The sequence below is a fragment of the Hyperolius riggenbachi genome, chromosome 5 (genome assembly GCF_040937935.1).
Source record: "Hyperolius riggenbachi isolate aHypRig1 chromosome 5, aHypRig1.pri, whole genome shotgun sequence".
Taxonomy (NCBI): domain Eukaryota; kingdom Metazoa; phylum Chordata; class Amphibia; order Anura; family Hyperoliidae; genus Hyperolius; species Hyperolius riggenbachi.
The window spans coordinates 17,643,796-17,665,732 of record NC_090650.1 but is presented as its reverse complement, the minus strand read 5'-3'; the positions used below and the strand labels follow the sequence as shown (position 1 = coordinate 17,665,732).

At 47.2% G+C, this 21,937-nt stretch overlaps 1 protein-coding gene across 2 annotated transcripts in view; it reads right to left on the bottom strand.

Annotated features, from left to right (window-relative positions):
* Positions 1–21,937, bottom strand: part of ADCYAP1R1 (ADCYAP receptor type I) — a 312,660-nt gene that overhangs the window by 146,983 nt on the left and 143,740 nt on the right. The window contains exons 1-2 of one of the 2 annotated variants that reach the window (XM_068238513.1): positions 18,279–18,354; positions 31–133 (exon numbers count right to left, since the gene is read on the bottom strand). In XM_068238513.1, the coding sequence (XP_068094614.1) occupies positions 31–133 (103 nt within the window). In that variant the 5' untranslated portion in view covers positions 18,279–18,354. Of the gene's footprint in view, positions 1–30; positions 134–18,278; positions 18,355–21,937 lie in introns of those variants that run through there. The other variant, XM_068238512.1, reaches the window with a different exon arrangement.

Sequence of the window (21,937 nt, the reverse complement as noted above, 5' to 3'; positions counted from 1 at the left end):
GCAAAGAAACAATGTATTTCGAGAACTTACCAGGCAGCGAGTCATTCCAGATCTCCATCTCATACTTCTGAATCTTCTCCAGACAAGCTTCCTCCTCCTTCTTGATGACACAGTAAGGATGCATGACCGCCATCTGCAAACACACAAACTCTCTGTCAGACTTAAAACTGCTTAAACTGCTGTATAGTAAAACAACCACAATATGTCACTGTGTGTAAACTACAATGATGATATTTATGGGATTGTCATTTCCTGTACTCACTTTGTATTCTCTCTGTTCTAAGCAAGCAGGAAGGGGGTTGGCGCTGCGGGGGTGGTAAGGGTTAGGCCCAATGGTGTATTAGGGTTAAGCACCATCAGGGGGGTCTTAAGGTTAGGCATCGGTAGTGGAGGTTTATGTGTGAGAGTAGGGATAGGTTTAGCCATAGTAAAATATGGGTAACAATTACCAATATTTTACTAATGAAAATTAACTTAACACTTTAAGTAGTAGAATATATGTCAATTCGCTGATATTCTGCTATCGGGACTGTTTCTGTACCCCGTTTTCCATGGCGCCCTAAATTTACGTGTAACCATCTTGCCAACATGGCTATTCAGTACCTGTACAAATTATATTCTATGTGTAAACATATTGCCTGATTTGTGGTTCTATGAAACCAGCTCTGAAGCAGGTAATAGTTTGCAGTGCTTACAGATTCCCCTCCTACATCTAGGTGGAGAAGTCCTCTCACCAATAGGAGAGAAGATTTTATACTGTGAAGATTTTGTAGCCAATGAGAGAAAGTCTTAGCTCAGAGAACAGGGAGTTTGCTAGAAAATGGGTTGAGTGAGCTGATAGCAAAAAAAAGGGAACTAATAGAGATCTGAATAGGGGAGCTTTACTCAGAGCCGCTGAGCTATCTGTGAGGTGTAAATCCTTTCTTCACTGGTACCATTGACTGCACCTTTTCTGAAGGTGAATGTGACAGACTGTCAGATTACTTAACATGGCTCCTCCATTCTGACTCATCTGAAGGAACTGTAAGCAAGCTAATAGTGAATCCAGTGTATTAGTATGTTTATCTGCCTTCATAGCAGCTCCTGCAGATTCACAGAGCCAGTTCTGAGTGAGTGATTCCTGTTGGATTGTGACTTTCACATAATCAGGCCTCCCTGGTCCCTTGTCTTATGCAACACAGTTTCTAGTTAGGACTAGAAACAAAAACTGTCATATTTGCCTAGCAATCTGCTCTGGGGTGTCCAGGCCTATCAGAAGAGGATCATTCATATATGTCTAATAATTCATCTTGTGTCATCTTCCTGGTGCTGCTCTCCTGAGTGAAGCTCCTTGTGGATTACAAATACTGTTTTATATATGAGCTCCAACTGCCGGCCTACTACTTAGATTAACATTGGCCAATATTTTGCGAAATTAGCTTAAATGTTTATCTGAATTTGATTATAACAGACTGTTTATACATTTGTAATGTAAAGTGCACTTAATGATTTACTGTGATTTTAGGATTTGACATCTCTGGATTTTCTGGTGCTTCTTTGTGTCAAACCCTTTCCAGAGACTTTGCAGGTGTCATTCTCTATTGCATTCCTTTGCAAGCAACTGTTGGTATTCCATTATTGCCATAACTGTGAGTTCAGATGCTATGACCTATCTGTTAGAACATATTGCTAGAAAGTAAATTGTTAATTTTATCTTTATTACTGGGTCTCCGGATCCAATAAATTTGCTTAGCATTATACTGCTGGATTATGTGTATTACTGGAGGTTGTTGTGGGTAGAGATGTAGCGAACGGTTCGCCGGCGAACAGCTCCCGGCGAACTTCGGTGGTTCGCCTGCCAAAGGTGAACTTTCCCAGAAGTTCAATTCGCCCCATAATGCTCTATTGAGCAAAACTTTGACCCTCTACATCACAGTCAGCAGGCACATTGTTGCCAATCAGACTGCACTCACTGGTGGAGCCCCACCCCCCCCCCCTTATACAAGGCAAGGTCCTTGCGCCATTTGACTCACTCGTCTGCCTATACTAATTAGTTAAGGGACAGCTGCTACACACACTCTGCTAGGGAGAGTTTAATTAGCCTCTTTAAGGCTTTTCCTCCCTCCTCCCCTTCTACCCTTCTACCCATTCCCTCCTCTCTCCTACCGGAGGGAGGAGGGTCTCATCTGCCAGGGAATTCCAGTATTTCAAAAGCCAGCTTACATACCGTGGCTGGGAATTGAACCCAGGTCTCAGTGTATGATAGGTAACTAACATATCCATTATACCACCAACACTACTAGCTAAAGCTAGCCTAGCATGTACCATTTATGCTCAATCCAAAAGAAAAATTAGACAAGACAATACAAATAACATTTATATCACGCTTTTCTCCTGGCGGACTCAAAGCGCCAGAGCTGCAGCCACTAGGGCACACTCTATAGGCAGTAGTAGTATTAGGAAGACTTGCCTAAGGTCTCCTACTTAATAGGTGCTGGCTTACTGAACAGACAGAGCCGAGATTCGAACCCTGGTCTCCTGTGTCAGAGGCAGAGCCCTTAACCATTACACCATCCAGCCACTGCTTAAGTATATGTAGCCAGGCATGGCCTTGCCTTTTGTGTTCAACAGTTGTCCAAAGAGAACCCCAGATAGCCAGGTAGATTCATCTCTCTCTCTCTCTCTCTCTCTCTCTAGTGGGGATGGTCACCGCTTTCCGGGGAATTGTATTTTTGCGCATAAATGGATTGAGCATAAATGGTACATGCTAGGCTGGCTTCAGCATGTAGTGTTGGTGTTATAATGGATATGTTAGTTACCTACCATACACTGAGACCTGGGTTCAATTCCCAGCCACGGTATGTAAGCTGGCTTTTGAAATACTATAATTCCCTGGTAGATGAGACCCTCCTCCCTTCGGTAGGAGGGAGGAGGGAATAGGTAGAAAGGGAGGAGGGTGGAGGGTGGAGGGTGGTCCTCCAGGTATTAGAACCCTTGAAACATGTTTTCTATCATTTTTCCAGCCAGTAGAAATTTTTCTAAATTTTGAAGTTTGCTTCCCCATAAAAGTCTAATGCGGTTCGCGAACTTTTTCACGAACCAAACTTTCTGCGGAGGTTCGCGAACAGGGTTCGCGAACCGAAAATTGGAGGTTCGCGACATCACTACTTGTGGGTGCCACCAGAGCTGGTCAAGAGCAGGACCCATCTAACACAGCTATACCTATGGGTGCGCTACACATGTACGCTGAATACACACACTCACCTGGTGCCAAACCCTAAGTCCCTTACCCTAAACCCCAAGTCTTAACTAAACATCCCAACCACAGGGACCAAATAGTAGTCTACGACTGGCTACAACCATTGATTCAAATGTAGTAGCCATTTGAGACATTTGGCTACTAGCCACCAGTGTTGCGCTTGAACTTTCACCAAAGTCATTTTTGCATTGAAAAATTGCATTTTAGATTTCGAGAAAATGTTCACAAAAATACATTGTATTTTCACAAGATGGTAAAAATTTCAAGAAAACACAAAAAAATGTATTTTTACCACAATTTTTTTTTTTATTTTAGCATGAAAATTCTCGAAAAACCACAAACTGATTAAAAAATTATCTTCTATGGCATTTTTGCTCGAAAGCTAAATTCAACATTACCTTTGCAGAAATGAATGCAAAAAGGATATCAGCATTTTCGCTCATCACTGCTAGGGTCGGTTCGCTCATAAAACAAGGTGAAACATTTGCATCAGGCACAGAGATTACATGGGCAGCATTTTTGTACTGTGTTTACACTAACAGCCAGAGTAGGAGGAGAAGCGAGAGGAGAGCGAGGTGAAGAGGTCATCATTGGGGAAAAGCAGCTTGTTGTGCTGTGTGAGGAGTCTGACAGTGAGTGAGGAGGGGGGAGGCAGGAGAGCAGCATTGGGGAAAAGCAGCTTGTTGTGCTGTGTGAGGAGCCTGACAGTGAGTGAGGAGGGGGGAGGCAGTAGAGCATCATTAGGGAAAAGCAGCTTGTTGTGCTGTGTGAGGAGTCTGACAGTGAGTGAGGAGGGGGAGGCAGGAGAGCATCATTGGGGAAAAGCAGCTTGCTGTGCTGTGTGAGGAGTCTGACAATGAGTGAGGAGGGGGGAGGCAGTAGAGCATCATTAGGGAAAAGCAGCTTGTTGTGCTGTGTGAGGAGTCTGACAGTGAGTGAGGAGGGGGAGGCTGCAGAGCATCATTGGGGAAAAGCAGCTTGCTGTGCTGTGTGAGGAGTCTGACAGTGAGTGAGGAGGGAAAGGCAGGAGAGAGGCAGTGTTTTATTTGACCTGCACAGCAGAAGGGAGGAGGTGGCACTGCTGTTCTGACTGAGGAGGAATGGAGTGGTTGAGGGATCATTCCAAATGGGGGGAAGAGCATTCTCACAAGTTTGCCTCAGGCAGCACAAAGTCTAGAACTGGCCCTGATCACTGCTAGCCACATGGGGCACCCCACTGCCTGCCAACCCCCGCACCCAAAGGACCTGATCCGATTTGATCTCGATCATATTCCAGTAAGTGACTGCAGATCCCCCCGCACCCCCCACGTCGCTGTCTCATTGTGTGTCCTACCTGCCTTTTCCAAACCATTAAAAGCGCAATTATGACAAGTTTTTTGTGTTTGTGTCACAGCCTCTGTGTCGAAATGTGTCACACAACACGCGGTGACAGCTTGACTCCTGCTGACGTCCCGGCTTATCCTTTAATACTGCCTAAAGTGTCTGAAATTACAGTCATTTCTCCGGCACTTAGATGAAATGAAAGAACAATCTCAGGCAATCCTCCCTCTGAAGTGTTTCAGTCAATCGGTATTACTTTGCAGTCGGGAAATGAAATCACACACTGGCAGAGCAAATGCACAGGCTCATTGTAATAATCTCTTTATAAAGCGTATAATATTGTAATGTCAGCCTGGTGGGGGGCGCTGCTAAGGTTGGGCGTCATGCTGTGTAGGTGTGCAGAGGGAGGGGGTAATATGCTGAACCCAGTGTTCACCGGTGACGCTCGCAAAAATTCGCCAGTCTTCATTCAATAAAAACTATTGTTCAAAAAAAAAAAAAAATGACACTCCTATCTCACACTTGAGCCATCATCCTAACCGCAACGCCAGTTATTTCTCTGTTCACTAACCCAAGAGTACACTTGTTGTAATGATCTAATGGTCTATTGGTCCAGCCTCCTAAACAGGCACATATGCAAAGTGATTGGTTGGCCTCCTGCCTCTGCTCCAATCACAGATAGCAGCCGGAAGTACCAGATCCACCCAACCAGCCCTATTGGGTTTGCCTGGTTGTCGATGGAGTTGGTGTTTTGGCACTGGACTACCAGTTCCAAAGATGTACCCTACAAGATGTTCTTGATGTTTCTCAGTTATTTCACTTTAACTCAAATTTTGTTATATAGATTTTAAAGGATACCCGAAGTGACATGTGACATGATGAGATAGACATGGGTATGTACAGTGCCTAGCACACAAATAACTAGGCTGTGTTCCTTTTTTTCCTTTCTCTGCCTGAAAGAGTTAAATATCAGGTATGTAAGTGGCTGACTCAGTCCTGACTCAGACAGGAAGTGACAGCAGTGTGACCCTCACTGAAAAGAAATTCCCCTTTTTACCTCTTTCTTGCTCTCAGAAGCCATTTTCTGCTAGGAAAGTGTTTTATAGTTGGAATTTCTTATCAGTAAGGGTCACGCTGTAGTCACTTCCTGTCTGAGTCAGGACTGAGCCAGCCACTTACATACCTGATATTTAACCCTTTCAGGCAGAGAAAGTAAAAAAGGAACACAGCCTAGTTATTTGTGTGCTAGGCACTGTACATACACATGTCTATTTCATCATGTCACATGTCACTTCGGGTATCCTTTAACTCCAACTGTTAATATTGTTATATCAGATTACCATGTCAACTCTCCTTTGACACACTGTATTGTTTTACCTTCATTTAATAAAAATGATTGTTAAAAAAAAATAAATTCACCAGTCATTTTCACATTTAAAAAATGTTGTTTTGGATTTCGAAAAATATATTCACGTAAATAGGATGTATTTTTCAGCATATGGTCAATGATAAAGTATTTCAGAAAGAACCGTAGCTGCTTTTTAAAGTAGGATTGTCACACATAAAATCAAATTCCATTTACCCACTGCTCTGTGTTTATTATGTAGTCTACATCCTGACCCTGCATTGCAAGCATTCCGATATAATCATAAATTAGTCTGCTGTAATGAATCTTATGTCAGTCAGCCTGGCTCTATGCTGGTACATTGCCAGGGAGAGGGAAGCTTGTTATCTCTCCTCCCACATTCCTGCTCCTCACTGATTGGCTGAGGGCAGTTCAGTGTGACACGAGGCTTAGAAGGGAAATACACCTCACCCCTCTGCAGAAGCTGCTGAAATATGATCTATGCTGTGCTCACATGTGTTTACAAAGCAAGCTAGATATGACAGTGCAGTTCCTACAGAGCTCAGTGGAGAGGAGGTCTTGCAATGTATACACCAATTCAGGCAGAAGAAAGAAAAAAAAAAAAGAGTAGGGGAGGAAATTACGGAGGGGAGCAGGTCCTGCCACTGCAGGGGGGCCCAGAGCTGTAAGGGGGCCGCAACTACTACTTCACTCCCTCCAATAAAGGGGTCCATGCTTCAGATAAGGTGATTCTGTGACTACACTGGTTATGGGGGTGAACTTGAAGATCATGATGGCTGCACTTGTTTTGTGACCCTTGTGAGATGGGTCCCCAGCCCGTGAGGGTCACCAAGGGGAGGGGTGTGTGATGGGCCCCCAGGCTGTAAGGGCCCAGGAGGGAGGCAAGGGAAGGGGTGTGACCATTGGGGGGGCCCCATCAAAGTCTCACTGGGGGGCCCTATGATCTGTAGTTACACCCTGGTGTGGGGAATACGCACTTGTTTTATGACCCTTACAAGGTGGACCCCCAACTTATCTGTGAAGGCCGACATTTGAAAAGTACGCCAAAGCCAAAAAGCTAGTTTTAGCTTATAAAAAGGGTGCTGTTATAGGTAAAATTTTGAGGGCTATAAAAGGGCTCTGGATATAGCCTAAAAAGGTGCTTACTATGACCAAGAAGGTCCGCACACTCCAGGAATCAAATCCCAGATTTTTTATTCAGCCAAGTGACACAATTCCATTCCTTACACCAACGATTCTTTTCGGGGCCCCGTGGGGTCCCCTTTCTCAAGGCAACACATACAGAATGGTAACATTATATGACCTAACATCTCCCTACTCTCACGCAAAACCCTTCACAGGTGGTGCCTTATCCTAAGAAACTCTGCCCCCAGTGGTGCCTAACCCTAAGACCCCCCTGGTGGTGCCTAACCCTAAGACCCCCTGGTGGTGCCTAACCCTAAGACCTCCATGGTGGTGCCTAACCCTAAGCCCCCCTGGTGGTGCCTAACCCTCCCTGGTGGTGCCTAACCCTCCCTGGTGGTGCCTAACCCTCCCTGGTGGTGTCTAACCCTAAGCCCCCCTGGTGGTGCCTAACCCTAAGACCTCCATGGTGGTGCCTAACCCTAAGCCCCCCTGGTGGTGCCTAAACCTAAGACCTCCATGGTGGTGCCTAACCCTAAGACCCCCTGGTGGTGCCTAAACCTAAGACCCCCTGGTGGTGCCTAACCCTAAGACCTCCATGGTGGTGCCTAACCCTAAGCCCCCCTGGTGGTGCCTAAACCTAAGACCTCCCTGGTGGTGCCTAACCCTAAGCCCCCCTGGTGGTGCCTAACCCTCCCTGGTGGTGCCTAACCCTCCCTGGTGGTGCCTAACCCTCCCTGGTGGTGTCTAACCCTAAGCCCCCCTGGTGGTGCCTAACCCAGGGCCGGATTTAGGGGAAGGCCTCCAAGGCCCGTTCCTAGGGCGCCAGAATCCATGGGAGTCTTAGGGGCGTGTGGTGACAGGTTGACTGCACCTGTCACCAGTACTGAGAGGAGCCGCTGCGTGTCCACGGCCGCCCTTTCACTAGGTGGGCTTAGATTGGTGCAGGCTGGTGGAGAGAGCGAGTGTGCTGTGACCCCCCCCCCCCGGGCAGCGCTGTGCAGCTTCCTGTTAGCGGCTGCATCACTTTGCCCAGCGCCTCTCTCTCCCTCCCTTTCCCGATCCCCCCTCTCCCTCCCTTCCCCGATCCTACCCCCGCACGTTCCCGCAGAGTAGCAGCAGAGGCAACCACTTTACCTCTCCAGGCTTCCAGCACCGAAGCTCCCTGTGTCCCGCTGCCGCTAGGTGCTTGTTTCTCCAGTCAGCGTCTCTCCCATGTGACTCGCCGGCAGGTTACCGGCGAGTCACATGATGGGAATCGCCAGCAAGAGAGAGGCGCACAGCGCAGCGGGACACAAGAAGCTTCGGCGCTGGCCGCTGGAAGCCAGGAGAGGCAAAGTGGCTGCCTCTGCTGCTACTCTGCGGGAACGTGCGGGGGTAGGATCGGGGAAGGGAGGGAGAGAGACAGAAAACAAGGACTGGCTCCTGGTGGTGGGAAATCAGCCAACATTATGATCCCTCCCTATACTAAAAGGGGTACACAGCATACCCTCTGACTACCTATGAAAATGGGGGGGGGGGGGGGGGTTATGATAGCATCTGGCTTCCTGTGATACTAAAGGGGAGGGCAATGGGGGAAAACCATCTATCTACCTATATTAAGATACTAAAGAAAGGGGGGGAAGGGGCAGCACCTGCCTACCTAGACTAAGATACTAAGGGGGGGGGGGGGCAGCACCTGACTACCTATGCTAAGGAAGGGGGGCAGCACCTCACTACTTATACTGGGGGGCTAACACCTGGCTACCTATACTAAAGTGGGGGGCAGCATCTGGCTATCTATACTGGGGGGGTCCAGAGACCCTAATTTTACTCATGGCTGTGCTCCCATGTACAAGTGCAACTATACTGAGCAAGCCCAAGTATGGTCCTCACATTCCCGTTTGCACAGAAACAGACATGTACGAAAGGCTTCGTGCTACTTGGCATGTGCAGAACATATTTGCACAGCTCCAGTATGGTTGCACACAGAGGAGAGTGCAGCTACAGGAAGAAGAGGGTTCCAGGCAGCAGTGAGGGGTCTAAATATGCTCAGAGGGTCCCAGTGAAGGAACAAGACTTTTTGCAGGTTGTAAAAAAGAGTGCACGCTTGGTGGTGTTGAGAGGTTGTGCGTGTGTGTGTGTGTGTGGGGGGGGCTTTTGGTGACAATGGGCCTTGGGCGGTAAAAGGTACAAATCCGGCCCTGGCCTAACCCTAACCCTCCCTGGTGGTGCCTAACCCTAAGACCCCCATGGTGGTGCCTAACTCTAAAACCCCCTTGGTGGTGCCTAACCCTAAGACCTCCCTGGTGGTGCCTGACCCTAAGACCCCTTCTGGTGATTACTATGACCTAAATTCTCCCTATTCTCACACAGAGCCATCCCCATAGTGGTGCCTAAACCTAAGACCCCCCCTAGTGGTGCCTAACCCTAAGACTCCCCCTAGTGGTGCCTAACACTAAAACCCCCTGCTTAAGATGCCTAATCCTAGCCTCTCCCTACACCCCTGAATCAAAAATCTCAGCTACAAAATGGCGCCCTTTAGTAGCAGAATTAAAAACCGTGTAGCTGAAAACCTTGTATCCGAATCAAAAATATGGGCTACAAAGGGGCGACCTTTTGTAGGCGAATCGAAAACCTTGTAGCCGAAAAAAAACTTAGGCGCCCTTTTCATCACCTTGTAGCCAAGATTTGCAGAAATAGCATCGAAGTCTATGGAGGCGCCCTTTTAATACGGATGGCTCAGGTGCCATTTTCAACTGATTCCCTATGAAGATCACTAGGGGTAATCAAGGGAAAAAGTACAAAGGGGGTAAAAAAAAGTGCCCAAAAGTAGATAAAACTGATTTAAAAAAGCAAAGAGAAAAAAGCGAGAAAAGAGGTGGCTTACTTCAATAATGACAAGTTCATATAAATATGAATTTTAATAAGTACAGGCAACGCATTTTGTGGGCCTGCACCCACTTCCTCAGGCCAAATAAAGTGCCAGAGTTGTATCAGAGCCAGGTACGGAGATGCAGACCTATGAAACGCGGTGCTTGTGCTTAATAAATCCATGTCGTTATTTACGTGGTGCACCAAAATCTCTCAGTGCCTATTTGTTCTGCTTCTGAAAATTACATCTAGAGTTGTCCTTTAAAGCTTTAGCATTTTACTTGGCACCCCCGCTGAAGGGCTTGACGCCAGGCTTGGTATAAATGAAATGGGATTACCAGAAATCTGTTGTCATGCAGGGTGGGACAATATGTGATTCAGATCCCTTAATTGGCCACAGATGTGAATTTTGTATTTCAAGTGTGGAGTTTATTGCAGGAGTTAGAAAGGATGAGAATTGTTCTGTTACAATGCGGGTAATGAATATCAATGCTCTGCAGAATGAGCTTCTGGAGGAAGCGGAAGTTTTTGGAAGGCAAGCAATACTCTGCGCCACTCTACCGGGAGAGGTAACAGCGATACTCTGTACCACTCTACCGGGAGAGGTAACAGTGATACTCTGCGCCACTCTACCGGGAGAGGTAACAGCGATACTCTGCGCCACTCCTCTGGGAGAGGTAACAGCGAAAATCTGTGCCACTCCACCTAGAGACGTAACAGCAATACTCTGCGCCACTTAACCGGGAGAGGCAACAGCTATACGCTGCACCACTCTACCGGGAGAGGTAACAGCAATACTTTGCGCCACTTCACCGGGAGAGGCAACAGCTATACGCTGTGCCACTCTATCGGGAGAGGTAACAGCGATACTCTGCGCCACTCCACCGGGAGAGGTAACAGCAGCGATACTCTGCGCCACTCTACCGGGAGAGGTAACAGCGATACTCTGCACCACTTCACCGGGAGAGGTAACAGCGATACTCTGCACCACTCCACCGGGAGAGGTAACAGCGATACTCTGCGCCATTCCACCGGGAGAGCTAACAGCAATACTCTGCACCACTTCACCGGGAGAGGTAACAGCGATACTCTGTACCACTCTACTGGGAGAGATAACAGCGATACTCTGCGCCACTCCACCGGGAGAGGTAACAGCGATACTCTGCACCACTTCACCGGGAGAGGTAACAGCGATACTCTGCACCACCCTACTGGGAGAGGTAACAGCGATACTCTGCACCACTCCACCAGGAGAGGTAACAGCAATACTCTGCACCACTCCACCGGGAGAGGTAACAGCGATACTCTGCGCCACTCCACCGGGAGAGGTAACGACGATACTCTGCGCCATTCCACCGGGAGAGCTAACAGCGATACTCTGCACCACTTCACCGGGAGAGGTAACAGCGATACTCTGTACCACTCTACTGGGAGAGATAACAGCGATACTCTGCGCCACTCCACCGGGAGAGCTAACAGCGATACTCTGCACCACTTCACCGGGAGAGGTAACAGCGATACTCTGCACCACCCTACTGGGAGAGGTAACAGCGATACTCTGCGCCACTCCACCGGGAGAGGTAACAGCGATACTCTGCACCACCCTACTGGGAGAGGTAACAGCGATACTTTGCACCACTCCACCGGGAGAGGTAACAGCGATACTCTGCACCACTCCACCGGGAGAGGTAACAGCGATACTCTGCACCACTCTACTGGGAAAGGTAACAGCGATACTCTGCACCACTCCACCGAGAGAGGTAACAGCGATACTCTGCACCACTCTACTGGGAGAGGTAACATGGATACTCTGCACCACTCCACCGGGAGAGGTAACAGCGATACTCTGCACCACTCTACTGGGAAAGGTAACAGCGATACTCTGCACCACTCCACCGGGAGAGGTAACAGCGATACTCTGCGCCACTCCACTGGGAGAGGTAACAGCGATACTCTGCACCACCCTACTGGGAGAGGTAACAGGGATACTCTGCACCACTTCACCGAAAGAGGTAACAGCGATACTCTGCACCACTCTACTGGGAGAGGTAACAGCGATACTTTGCACCACTCCACCGGGAGAGGTAACAGCGATACTCTGCACCACTCCACCGGGAGAGGTAACAGCGATACTCTGCACCACTCCACCGGGAGAGGTAACAGCGATACTCTGCGCCACCCTACTGGGAGAGGTAACAGCGATACTCTGCACCACTCCACCGGGAGAGGTAACAGCGATACTCTGCGCCACTCCACCGGGAGAGGTAACAACAATACTCTGCACCACTCCACCAGGAGAGGTAACAGTGATACTCTGCACCACTCCACCGCGAGAGGTAACAGTGATACTCTGCGCCACTCCACCGGGAGAGGTAACAGTGATACTCTGCGTCACTCCACCAGGAGAGGTAACAGCAATACTCTGCACCACTCCACCGGGAGAGGTAACAGCGATACTCTGCACCACTCCACCGGGAGAGGTAACAGCGATACTCTGCACCACTCCACCGGGAGAGGTAACAGCGATACTCTGCACCACTCCACCGGGAGAGGTAACAGCGATACTCTGCACCACTCTACTGGGAGAGGAAACAGCGATACTCTGCACCACCCTACTGGAGAGATAACAGCGATACTCTGCACCACTCCACCGGGAGAGGTAACAGCGATACTCTGCACCACTCTACTGGGAGAGGTAACAGCGATACTCTGCACCACCCTACTGGGAGAGGTAACAGCGATACTCTGCACCACCCTACTGGGAGAGGTAACAGCGATACTCTGCACCACTCTACTGGGAGAGGTAACAGTGATACTCTGCACCACTCTACTGGGAGAGGTAACAGTGATACTCTGTGGCACTCCACTGGGAGACATAGAAGCCTCGCGTATTTTACGCTTTCAAACACAATAGCTCTAAAGCTTTTTGTGAAATACATTGAAAATAGTCCATTAAATTAAAACAAGTGTAATGTTTGTTTTTTTGTTCTTTCTTTAAGGTTTTATTTTTTTTAAGTAGAGATATGAGAAAACAGCACCAAGTCTGTGTACAGAGCTGCAGCACAATGCCCCTTGTGCACTCACTGTCGCATTCTCAGCTGCTTGCAGGACCACTTCTAAACTTTTTGCCATAAGGAATACGTTGTGACGGCCCTCTCCCCTCCCCCATGTGTGTGTGCAAAGCTGATCCAGAGAGGAGAGACGCATCTGGCTATGCAGCAGGAGAAGGTGGCATTGCTTCACATGGCAGGCTGCATCTTAATGACTAGCAGCATAGATGTGCAGAGCCTAAATATAGGCAGGGTACACAACTTGCATTCAAAACAGATGCAACAATAATGGAGGATGTTGGCTTCGAAAGTCGCAGAGTGTTCCGTTCTAGACTCTTCCATCACGTTGAGGTATCCTCATGGAAGAGACCCTAACCACTAAATAACAAAAAACATAAAGTAGCGCAACTTAATGAGAGGAGCGCGGGTTATGCGCAAGCTACGTGTGATAGTGCTGTGTAGAGTGCACTGCTAACGTGAGCACCCTCCTTCTAAGTAAGGCCCCGTTCACATCACAAACACGGATGGCCATGCGTGCAGAACGCAACGCATGCGAACGCACGCCATCCGCGTTTGTGTGCGTTGCGTGGCTGATCCCATCACTGAAAAGTGAATGGGACAGCCACGCGTTTTTACAAAAAATGCGTGCAGCATGCGTTCCCGGACCGCACAGGTCCGGAACGCATGCAGTGTGAACATCAGACAGTGCACTCTATGCACTGTCTCATGTCGTGCGTGTTGGCCTCCTGCACGCGTTTCCAAAACGCGGCTGGAAACGCGTGCAGTCTGAACGGGGCCTAACAGTTTCTCCACTCAACCCGCCTTGGCAAGTCCAGTGGCTTAAATGGTCATGATTACCGCACTTTGATTGGCCCAATAGGCTGCCTGTCACTTGACAAATTTTACATTCACAATTCTATGCTTATTTTTGACCCCCAAAAATCCACAGTGGTTGAAAATCCTGATCTGGAATTTTAGCAAAGGTCAGTCCAGCCTATGAAACTTTACTGAAGCCTCTGAACACAGCTCAGACTGAGGATCGGCAATCAGCGCGAGAGAGAGCGTGTCGAGGTGGCACAGAGATTTCAGCAATCAGCGAGGCATTGTGCTGTCAGATTGCTCTATTCTGCTTTCGTGGGAGGTCGATAGTCCAAAATCACAACGGAATCTCCCTCAATTCACATTCCGCCTTTTGTCAGTACAAACGATAAATAATTATTTGCCTAAAATGAATCTGTTCTATTTTCACTTTTCTATCTTCTGCTAATTTTGTCCGGAAGCACCGAGTTCCCGCACCACGGCACTCGGTAATCCACTTTCTTGATGATGTTTTTCGATGGCCGGACAGAACGCAGGAATCACGTTCATGTATTGCGCACCTCTGCCCGTCTCTGCCAGCAGCGACAATGAATGGATCCCGGCTAACGTCAGAGAGTGAATCACGCCGTCTTTACATTTCGCCTGGGAGGATTATGAGTCAATCCTGGGAGGTTTAGCGTTCTCTGTACAGTTATCCAGAAAGCACATAGCTGCAGGATGTTAAAAGAACGCACATCGATTCCAGAGGTTATTATTTTTTCTAAATTATGTATTTGTATTCCAATACAGAATACTTCTGCTGCCGCTACTTCTGAAATCAGAAAAAATACCACTGTGATAGAAGATACGGCTGGCCCTGGGCCCCTGGCCAACTGAAACCTGGTCAATTATTAGCCATAGGATTCTAATGAGGTTTTAATGCAAAAATGTTCAAAACGTCATTAGTTCTGTATCCTTTTCAAGCTGATGAAATCTTAAAAATAAGGTTATGGAATGGAAAATAAAAATGTGAGACTCTCTTCTATACTCCTAATGTTTTATTTATAATCCATACTACACATAAAATTCATCATCTCATATGTTTATTTTCACATCAGGGTCACTTTAGAAATATTGCCATATGGTCTTGTGCCGATTTCTCTTCTCCATGTTAGAACCACAACACTTTCTATACTAATGTATAGTAAGACCCCCAAAGCATCTTTAAATTTGCCTCCTCTGCAGCTCCCCATTGGTCTCTGGAGACTGTGCCGTCCCTCTCTTCCAGAGCTCCTCCCCCTGCATCATGGTTGGATCATGTGGTGTCTGCTGGCTATAGCAGTCTGCATGGGTGACAAGGGGTTAAAGAGGCTTTTCATCATGTGGTGTCAAGAGTGTAAAAATTGCGCCCCCCCCCACCCCCATGGACACACAAACCCTTACTCTTTAGGGACAGTCACACAGCCACAGGCCACAAGTAGATCTGCCTACTTACTAGTGACCAGCTGCTCATCCAGGAGGAAGCAGGGACCAGGAAAACACACAGGTGAAGAGAGCCTGGAAAGCCGACTCCTCCATGGGGCCACGCACTGACAACCTGCAGTACCGCTACAGGACACCAGGTGTCATCACGCGGGCTCTATAGGCAGACCCAGCCTCTCTATGGGGATTTCGTTGTTAGAACCCCACCTCGGGTTCTCTTTAAGTAGCTAGAGGTGCCCCCAACGGAAGGGAGTTATTGTTAGTGGAATGCCAAGAGCTGGGTGAGTAACCTCACATTTACACTCTGCTCGGCACTCTGCATAGGGAAAGAAGGAGGGAGGCACTAGGAGAGGAGTAAGCCGTCTTTCCATCATCAGGCGCCTGTAGGCAAGTGCCCACAGTGCCTTATGGTAAATCCGGCCCTGGCCCATACATTACTTTATTTTACACTGAGCTATTAAGCGATTGAATTTATTGAGCAATCAACAACAGTGTGAGCGATCGGAAGTTGATCAACTCGTGGCCCACACACTGCAAGCCAAATCCTATGAGATCCTCCTTCACTTATTGGGCTGGACTATGTTGTACCTCCATGTTCTGGAACCAAAAATGGATTCTGTGTCCATCAGAATCATCAACATTAGCCGATTCCTTTATGATCAACCAAAATTTTCCAATCTGCTTGTTCAAGTAAATTGGTTGTTTCGACCAACTATTGGCCAATTTCCATCGATCAAGCAAAGTGGAAAATATTTGATCCCCCGATCTGATAAAATTATCACATCGAATGGTCGATCGAGTATAAAAATTTAGTAAAGTTTGGGCACCTTTTTGCCTTCTGTTCACTGTTCAGGAAACCTGAGTGAATTTGACAAGCTCTCCACAAGCTCATTTGCATAGATAACAACTCATCTTTTTTAACTCTTGCTGTACTGGAAAAAAGGAAAGGGACTTCTGATCATTTCTTATAGGGCTAGTACTTTTTGTGTATATCTTTATCTGATCATGTCACGTCACTTCATGTTTTTAAGTGTACCTGAAATAAAGAAATGGTATAGATTTTTAGCTCTGACTAGGGCTTTACTATGCTGGGGGAAATGTGATTGTGTGTATATGTGGGGTGGTTGTATCTTGTGTAGCACCTCCTGACGAAGCCTTTCGGGGTGAAACTGGTCACTAGTCGAGGATATGTTTATTGTCACTGTATTATAATATGAGCACCCATAGTTGTCTTTATGTCCACCCAGTATAATGGTTTAGAGGTTTTTTTTTAGCAAACCGTGTTTAGTGTCTAAGAACAGGGTTGGGCTCAAATTTGAATTCGGGTGAATCCGGATAGTTCTATCCGGATATCTCCCAGTTACCTTTGCGGGGTCGGCAGGGGGGGTCAAGCTTACCTATCTGACGTCTTTTTCGGTCCGTCCCTCGGCGCCTCCCACGATGCAGTCCACGCGGCGGTCACGTGATTACAAACACTTCCTCCTTCCGGGGTGAAGGAGACAGTATTTCTACTCACGTGACGCGCGTGGACCGCATCGTGGGTGGCGCCAAGGGACGGACCGAAGAAGACGTCAGATAGGTAAGCTTGATACCCCCGCCGACCCCGCAAAGGTAACTGGGAGATATCCGGATAGAACTATCCAGATTCACCCGAATTCGAATTTGAGCCTATCCCTGTCTAAGAAACAGCAATTCAGGTGTGCGAAACCTGATTATAAGCCAGTGCCAAGTCTCAACCGGATTGCTCAAACGGTCCTGGGTCAAACCATGTAAAGAACGAGATGGCACACACTGGCTGCAAAAACACTGCTGTATATTACAGAACAGGTAGACAATATACAATACAGAGGCACCAACAGAGTAAAAGTATCAAGTTAAAAAGGTATAAAATGAGGGGCAAGGGTGGACTTACCTCTCAGACAAAAACACAACTATTGTATAAGTTCAAGAAAGACAGTATTTATTCTTACTTTATTCTTACAGAGGCGCTTCACTAGCGTGCACAACTGGAAAGTTGCTCCTTGTGTATTTTTGCCCGAGGAAGCGGGCTTGAGACCCGTGAAACGCGTTGCAAACTGTTTTTGGAGTAAGAATAAATACCGTTTTTCTTGATCTTATACAATACTTGTGTTTTTGTCGGGGAGGTACACAGTTCCCATTCACTGATCTAAGTGCCCGCCATGATCAATGACCACCAGCATCAATGAGATGCTGTGGCCATTGATAGGACAAAAGCAATACACAAATGTACTTTCCTGTTTCCGTACTAACAGTACACACAGGAAGATATAGTGGGGAGACATCTTGTGGCCAAATAGTAAAATTACACCTACATACACTATCCATACATACACCATATTAAAATTAACCCCTTGCCTCCCCCACTCTCTCATAGTTACCTTAGGGGCTAAACTTTTTTAATATGTATGTCATGAGGGTATAATACTGTTATTTATACAAAATGGGGGCTTGTAATTCGTGACGGACGCAAAACAGAAAAAATATAATTTTATTTCCAAATAAACTATTGTCGCCATACATTGTACTAAGGAAATATTTTAAATATTGTAATAACCGGGACAAATGGGCAAATAAAGTAGGTGGTGTTTTAATTACAGTAGCATGTATTATTTTAAAACTATAATTAATGGCCGAAAACAGAGAAATAATATTTTTTTTATTATTATTATTATTCCCATTACAATGCATTTAGCATAAAATAATTCTTAGTAAAACGTACCACCCAAAGTAAGCCTAATTGATGGTAGAAAAAAAAACAAGATCTTTTTGTTGTGATTAGTAGTGATAAAGTTATTGGCGAATGAAAGGGAGGAGCACAGAAAGGTGAAAATTACTCTGGTCCTTAAGTGGAAAAACCCTTCAGTGGTGAGCTAGTTAAAGCACTTCAGGGCTGCAGCCACTTAGGGCACGCTCCACAGGTGACCAGGATCACTGCTCAAAGACTCCCTACTGGTTTTTGTACTGACTTGAGCTGTAATGCAAACCCTAATCAAAGGCTCAAACCCTACATCAAAGGCAGCAGCCTTACCAGTACGCTATCCAGCTGATCCACCACTCCTCTATCTCAGGTTTCCTTTACAGCAATCCGGCATCTTGGTTGGCGCCTCTCTTGATGTGGCACGCACGCTGAGAATGCCCGTTGTCCCGGCGTCACCTCTTCCTCCTCTGAGATTAGTTAGCGGAGCATTAGTGCTGGAAGCACGTTCGTGGGAATTATCGCAGCCTTATAAAAACACCTGCATTGCAGTTGAGTTTAGCATTCCCTTCCAGCACGGAGACGGTTTTATGACTCACAGAAACTCATTGTTTTCTCGAGAGCCTTTTGCAACCCGAAAGAATGGCACTCAAAAGAATTTCTCCCGTGCTTTGTGGAGATAGTTGAGGTTAATAAAATGTCACTGTTGGAGCCTGTGGAAAGACAGCAGGGCACAACACGGGAGACCGAGATAACGCGAACTGACGAAGCACCTCGTAGCATGAGAAACAAGTAGGAGGAGGAGGTGCAGAGCGTAGTGAGGGATGACGTCTGTTTGCCACAGACTGAGTATAAGGGTGCCTATACATTACTCGATTTTTTTGCATCGATACACGGACAATTCAATCATAATTATTGAACCTGGCAAAGATCGATGCCGCAACATGGCCACCGACTGTTCATTTCCAAAATCGTTTAGATGGATCAATCGGGTGCGCGTTGGAAAAGGCCTTCAATTTCCTGACAACCGACGGGCCTGACAAACCCCCGGCTGGTCTCCTTCCAAGTGTCTGTGTACTCCCCGGGCCCATGTTGAGTGTTGCCTGTCACGTCAGCACTCCTCCTCCTTTGTCTGGTGCAGAGTACGATCATCCACCAGGCAACCTAGGCAGATGCTTGGGGCCTAGTGGGTGTCAAGGGGCCCACCTGCCACCTACTTTGATTTCTCTCCACTTTAGCTTACCAAAAGAACCACGAGGGGCCCCAAATCTACTACCTTGCTTCCTAGGGCCCCGTTACATCTTAATCCACCTCTGGTCTGGTGTCCTTTTGGATCGCCATCGTGAGCAGTGACAGGGCTACACCTGGGGCTTGCCGGGGCTCAAGCCCCAGCTGACAAATGGTGAGCCTCCCCAAAAGCCCCCTCCCCCCGACCCCACTCAGCGCAGTGAAGGAGGAGCAGCGGGCACAGTGGCGGGGAAGGGGGGCCGTCTCCCCCACCTTCCCTCACCTTGGGGCTCCCCCTTCCTCGCTCCCCCCTCCAGAGTTAAGCGGCTAGCAGCGGAACACTTCCTCTCTTCCCGGCGCGAGAAGGAGATCTATGTGCCGCTGGTCTGACGTCACTGACTAGACCAGACCAGCGGCGCACAGATCTTCCTCCCGCGCCTGGAAGAGAAGAAGTAAGTTCCTGCCCGCTGCCAGCTGCCCACATTACTGAATACTGGAGGGGGAAGTGAGGAAGGGGGAGCCCGAAGGTGAGGGAAGGGGGGGGTAGACATCCCCCCTCTCCACCACTGTGCACACCATTCCCCCTTTACTACGCTGCCACCCCTCCTGCTGCTGGGGACACCTATAGACCTGGCTATGGCTACCTATTCTGGGGACACCTATAGACCTGGCTACCTAAATTGGGACACCTATAGACCTGGCTACCTATTCTGGGGACACCAATAGACCTAGCTACTTGTACTGGGGATACCTATAGACCTGGCTACCTACAGTATTCTGGGGACACCTATAGACCTAGCAACTTGTACTGGGGATACCTATAGACCTGGCTACCTACAGTATTTTGAGGACACCTATAGACATAGCTACTTGTACTGGAGACACATATAGACCTGGCTACCTATTCTGGGGACACCTATAGACCTAGCTACTTGTACTGGGGACACCTATATACCTGGCTACCTATTCTGGTGACCTGGCTACCTATTCTGGGGGCACCTATATAGACCTAGCTGCTTATATTAGGGACACCTATAGACCTGGCAACTTATTCTGGAGACACCTATAGACCTAGCTGCTTATACTGGGAACACCTATAGACCTGGCTACTTATTCTGGGGACACCTATAGACCTAGCTACTTGTACTGGGGACACCTATAGACCTGTCTACCTATTCTGGGGACACCTATAGACCTAGCTACTTATACTAGGGACACCTATAGACCTGGCTACCTATACTGGGAACACCTTTAGACCTGGTTACTTCCACTGGGGATACCTATAGACCTGGTTACCTATAGTGGGGGCACCTATTTTGGGGAAACTGCTGTCAGATTAAGTGTATTTTTGGGGAACAGCTGCCAAATTATGTGTATGTTAAGGGAACTGCTGCTGCCAGATTATGTCTATTTTGGGGGGAACCACTGCCATATAATATATGTGTTATGGAGGAACCTCTGCCAAATTGCGTGGATTTTTGGTGAAATGCTGTCAGATTACATGTATTTTGGGGAGAAACACTATGGAAGAGCTCAAACTTCCCTGGCAGACCTTTTACGCCACAGCTAAGGTCATGTATATTTGGCCCCACCCATGACCACGCCCACATTCTATTGCATGGTCATGCGTGAGTCCCGCCTGCCAGCCATCGAGCCCTTTTTGAGCCCCCCCAAAAAAAACTGAAGCCGCAGCTGATCATGAGCGACTGTTCCACGTGACAACACGGCATATACTGATGTTGCTACATGTGGCTGTGTCACATGGTACAGGTGCATGTGGTTGGCCATTCACAGGGCAGTTTCTAGGCTAAATTATACCCAGGGCAAGAGTGTAAAAATTACCCCCCCCCCTCCCCCCGTGGACACACGAACCCTTACTCTTTAGTGACAGTCACACAGCCACAGGCCACAAGTAGAGATGCCTACTTACTACTGACCAGCTGCTCATCCAGGAGGAAGCAGGACCAGGAAACCACACAGGTGAAGAGAGCCTGGCAAGCTGACTCCTCCATGGGGGGACAGGGAAAAAAGGGCGCACAGCTCTAGTGGACTAAAAGGGTGCCGCCATAGACTGCAATACAAAATATCGGCTATTGGGCGCCCGACAGGAAAAAAGGGCGCCCGAGAAATAGCGGTTACAAGGAACGTTTTATCAAAAGTTTTCGTTTATACAAAAAAGGGTTATAACAAACATCGTTTACAAGATCGTTTTGACTGTGTGTTATACTTATTTTTTCGTTTTTAAATCTCGCTTATAAGAGCTATAACTTATTTTCCCGTTTTTAAATTTCGCTTACAGGACTGTTGCAAGTAAATGTTCGTTTACAGTACTATTAACAGATTATGGTTTATAAGAAATATCGTTTACAAGTTCGTTTACAAGTTCGTTTTGATGTTGTGTTATACTTATTTTTCGTTTTTAAATTTAGTTTCTAGGAGCGCTAGTAAATGTTCATTGACACTACTTTTAACATCTAAAAGTCGTTTACATACGTATAATGCTTCAATACCAATGTATAAATACCGTTTTGAACCTTATTGTATTAGAAATACATCATACTTGGTATTAACTTTGTTTGTTACACTTACAATGCGTTGATTATAATTAGTAAATCATTGTTTTTAATATTACTGTTATTGTAAGATTTTTTAATGCTTACGTGATATATAATTGTATGTATTTATTATATAAATATTGTATACGTCATTTTAAGACTAATGTATTACAAATATACAAATTATTGGTTAGGGTTAGGCACCACCAG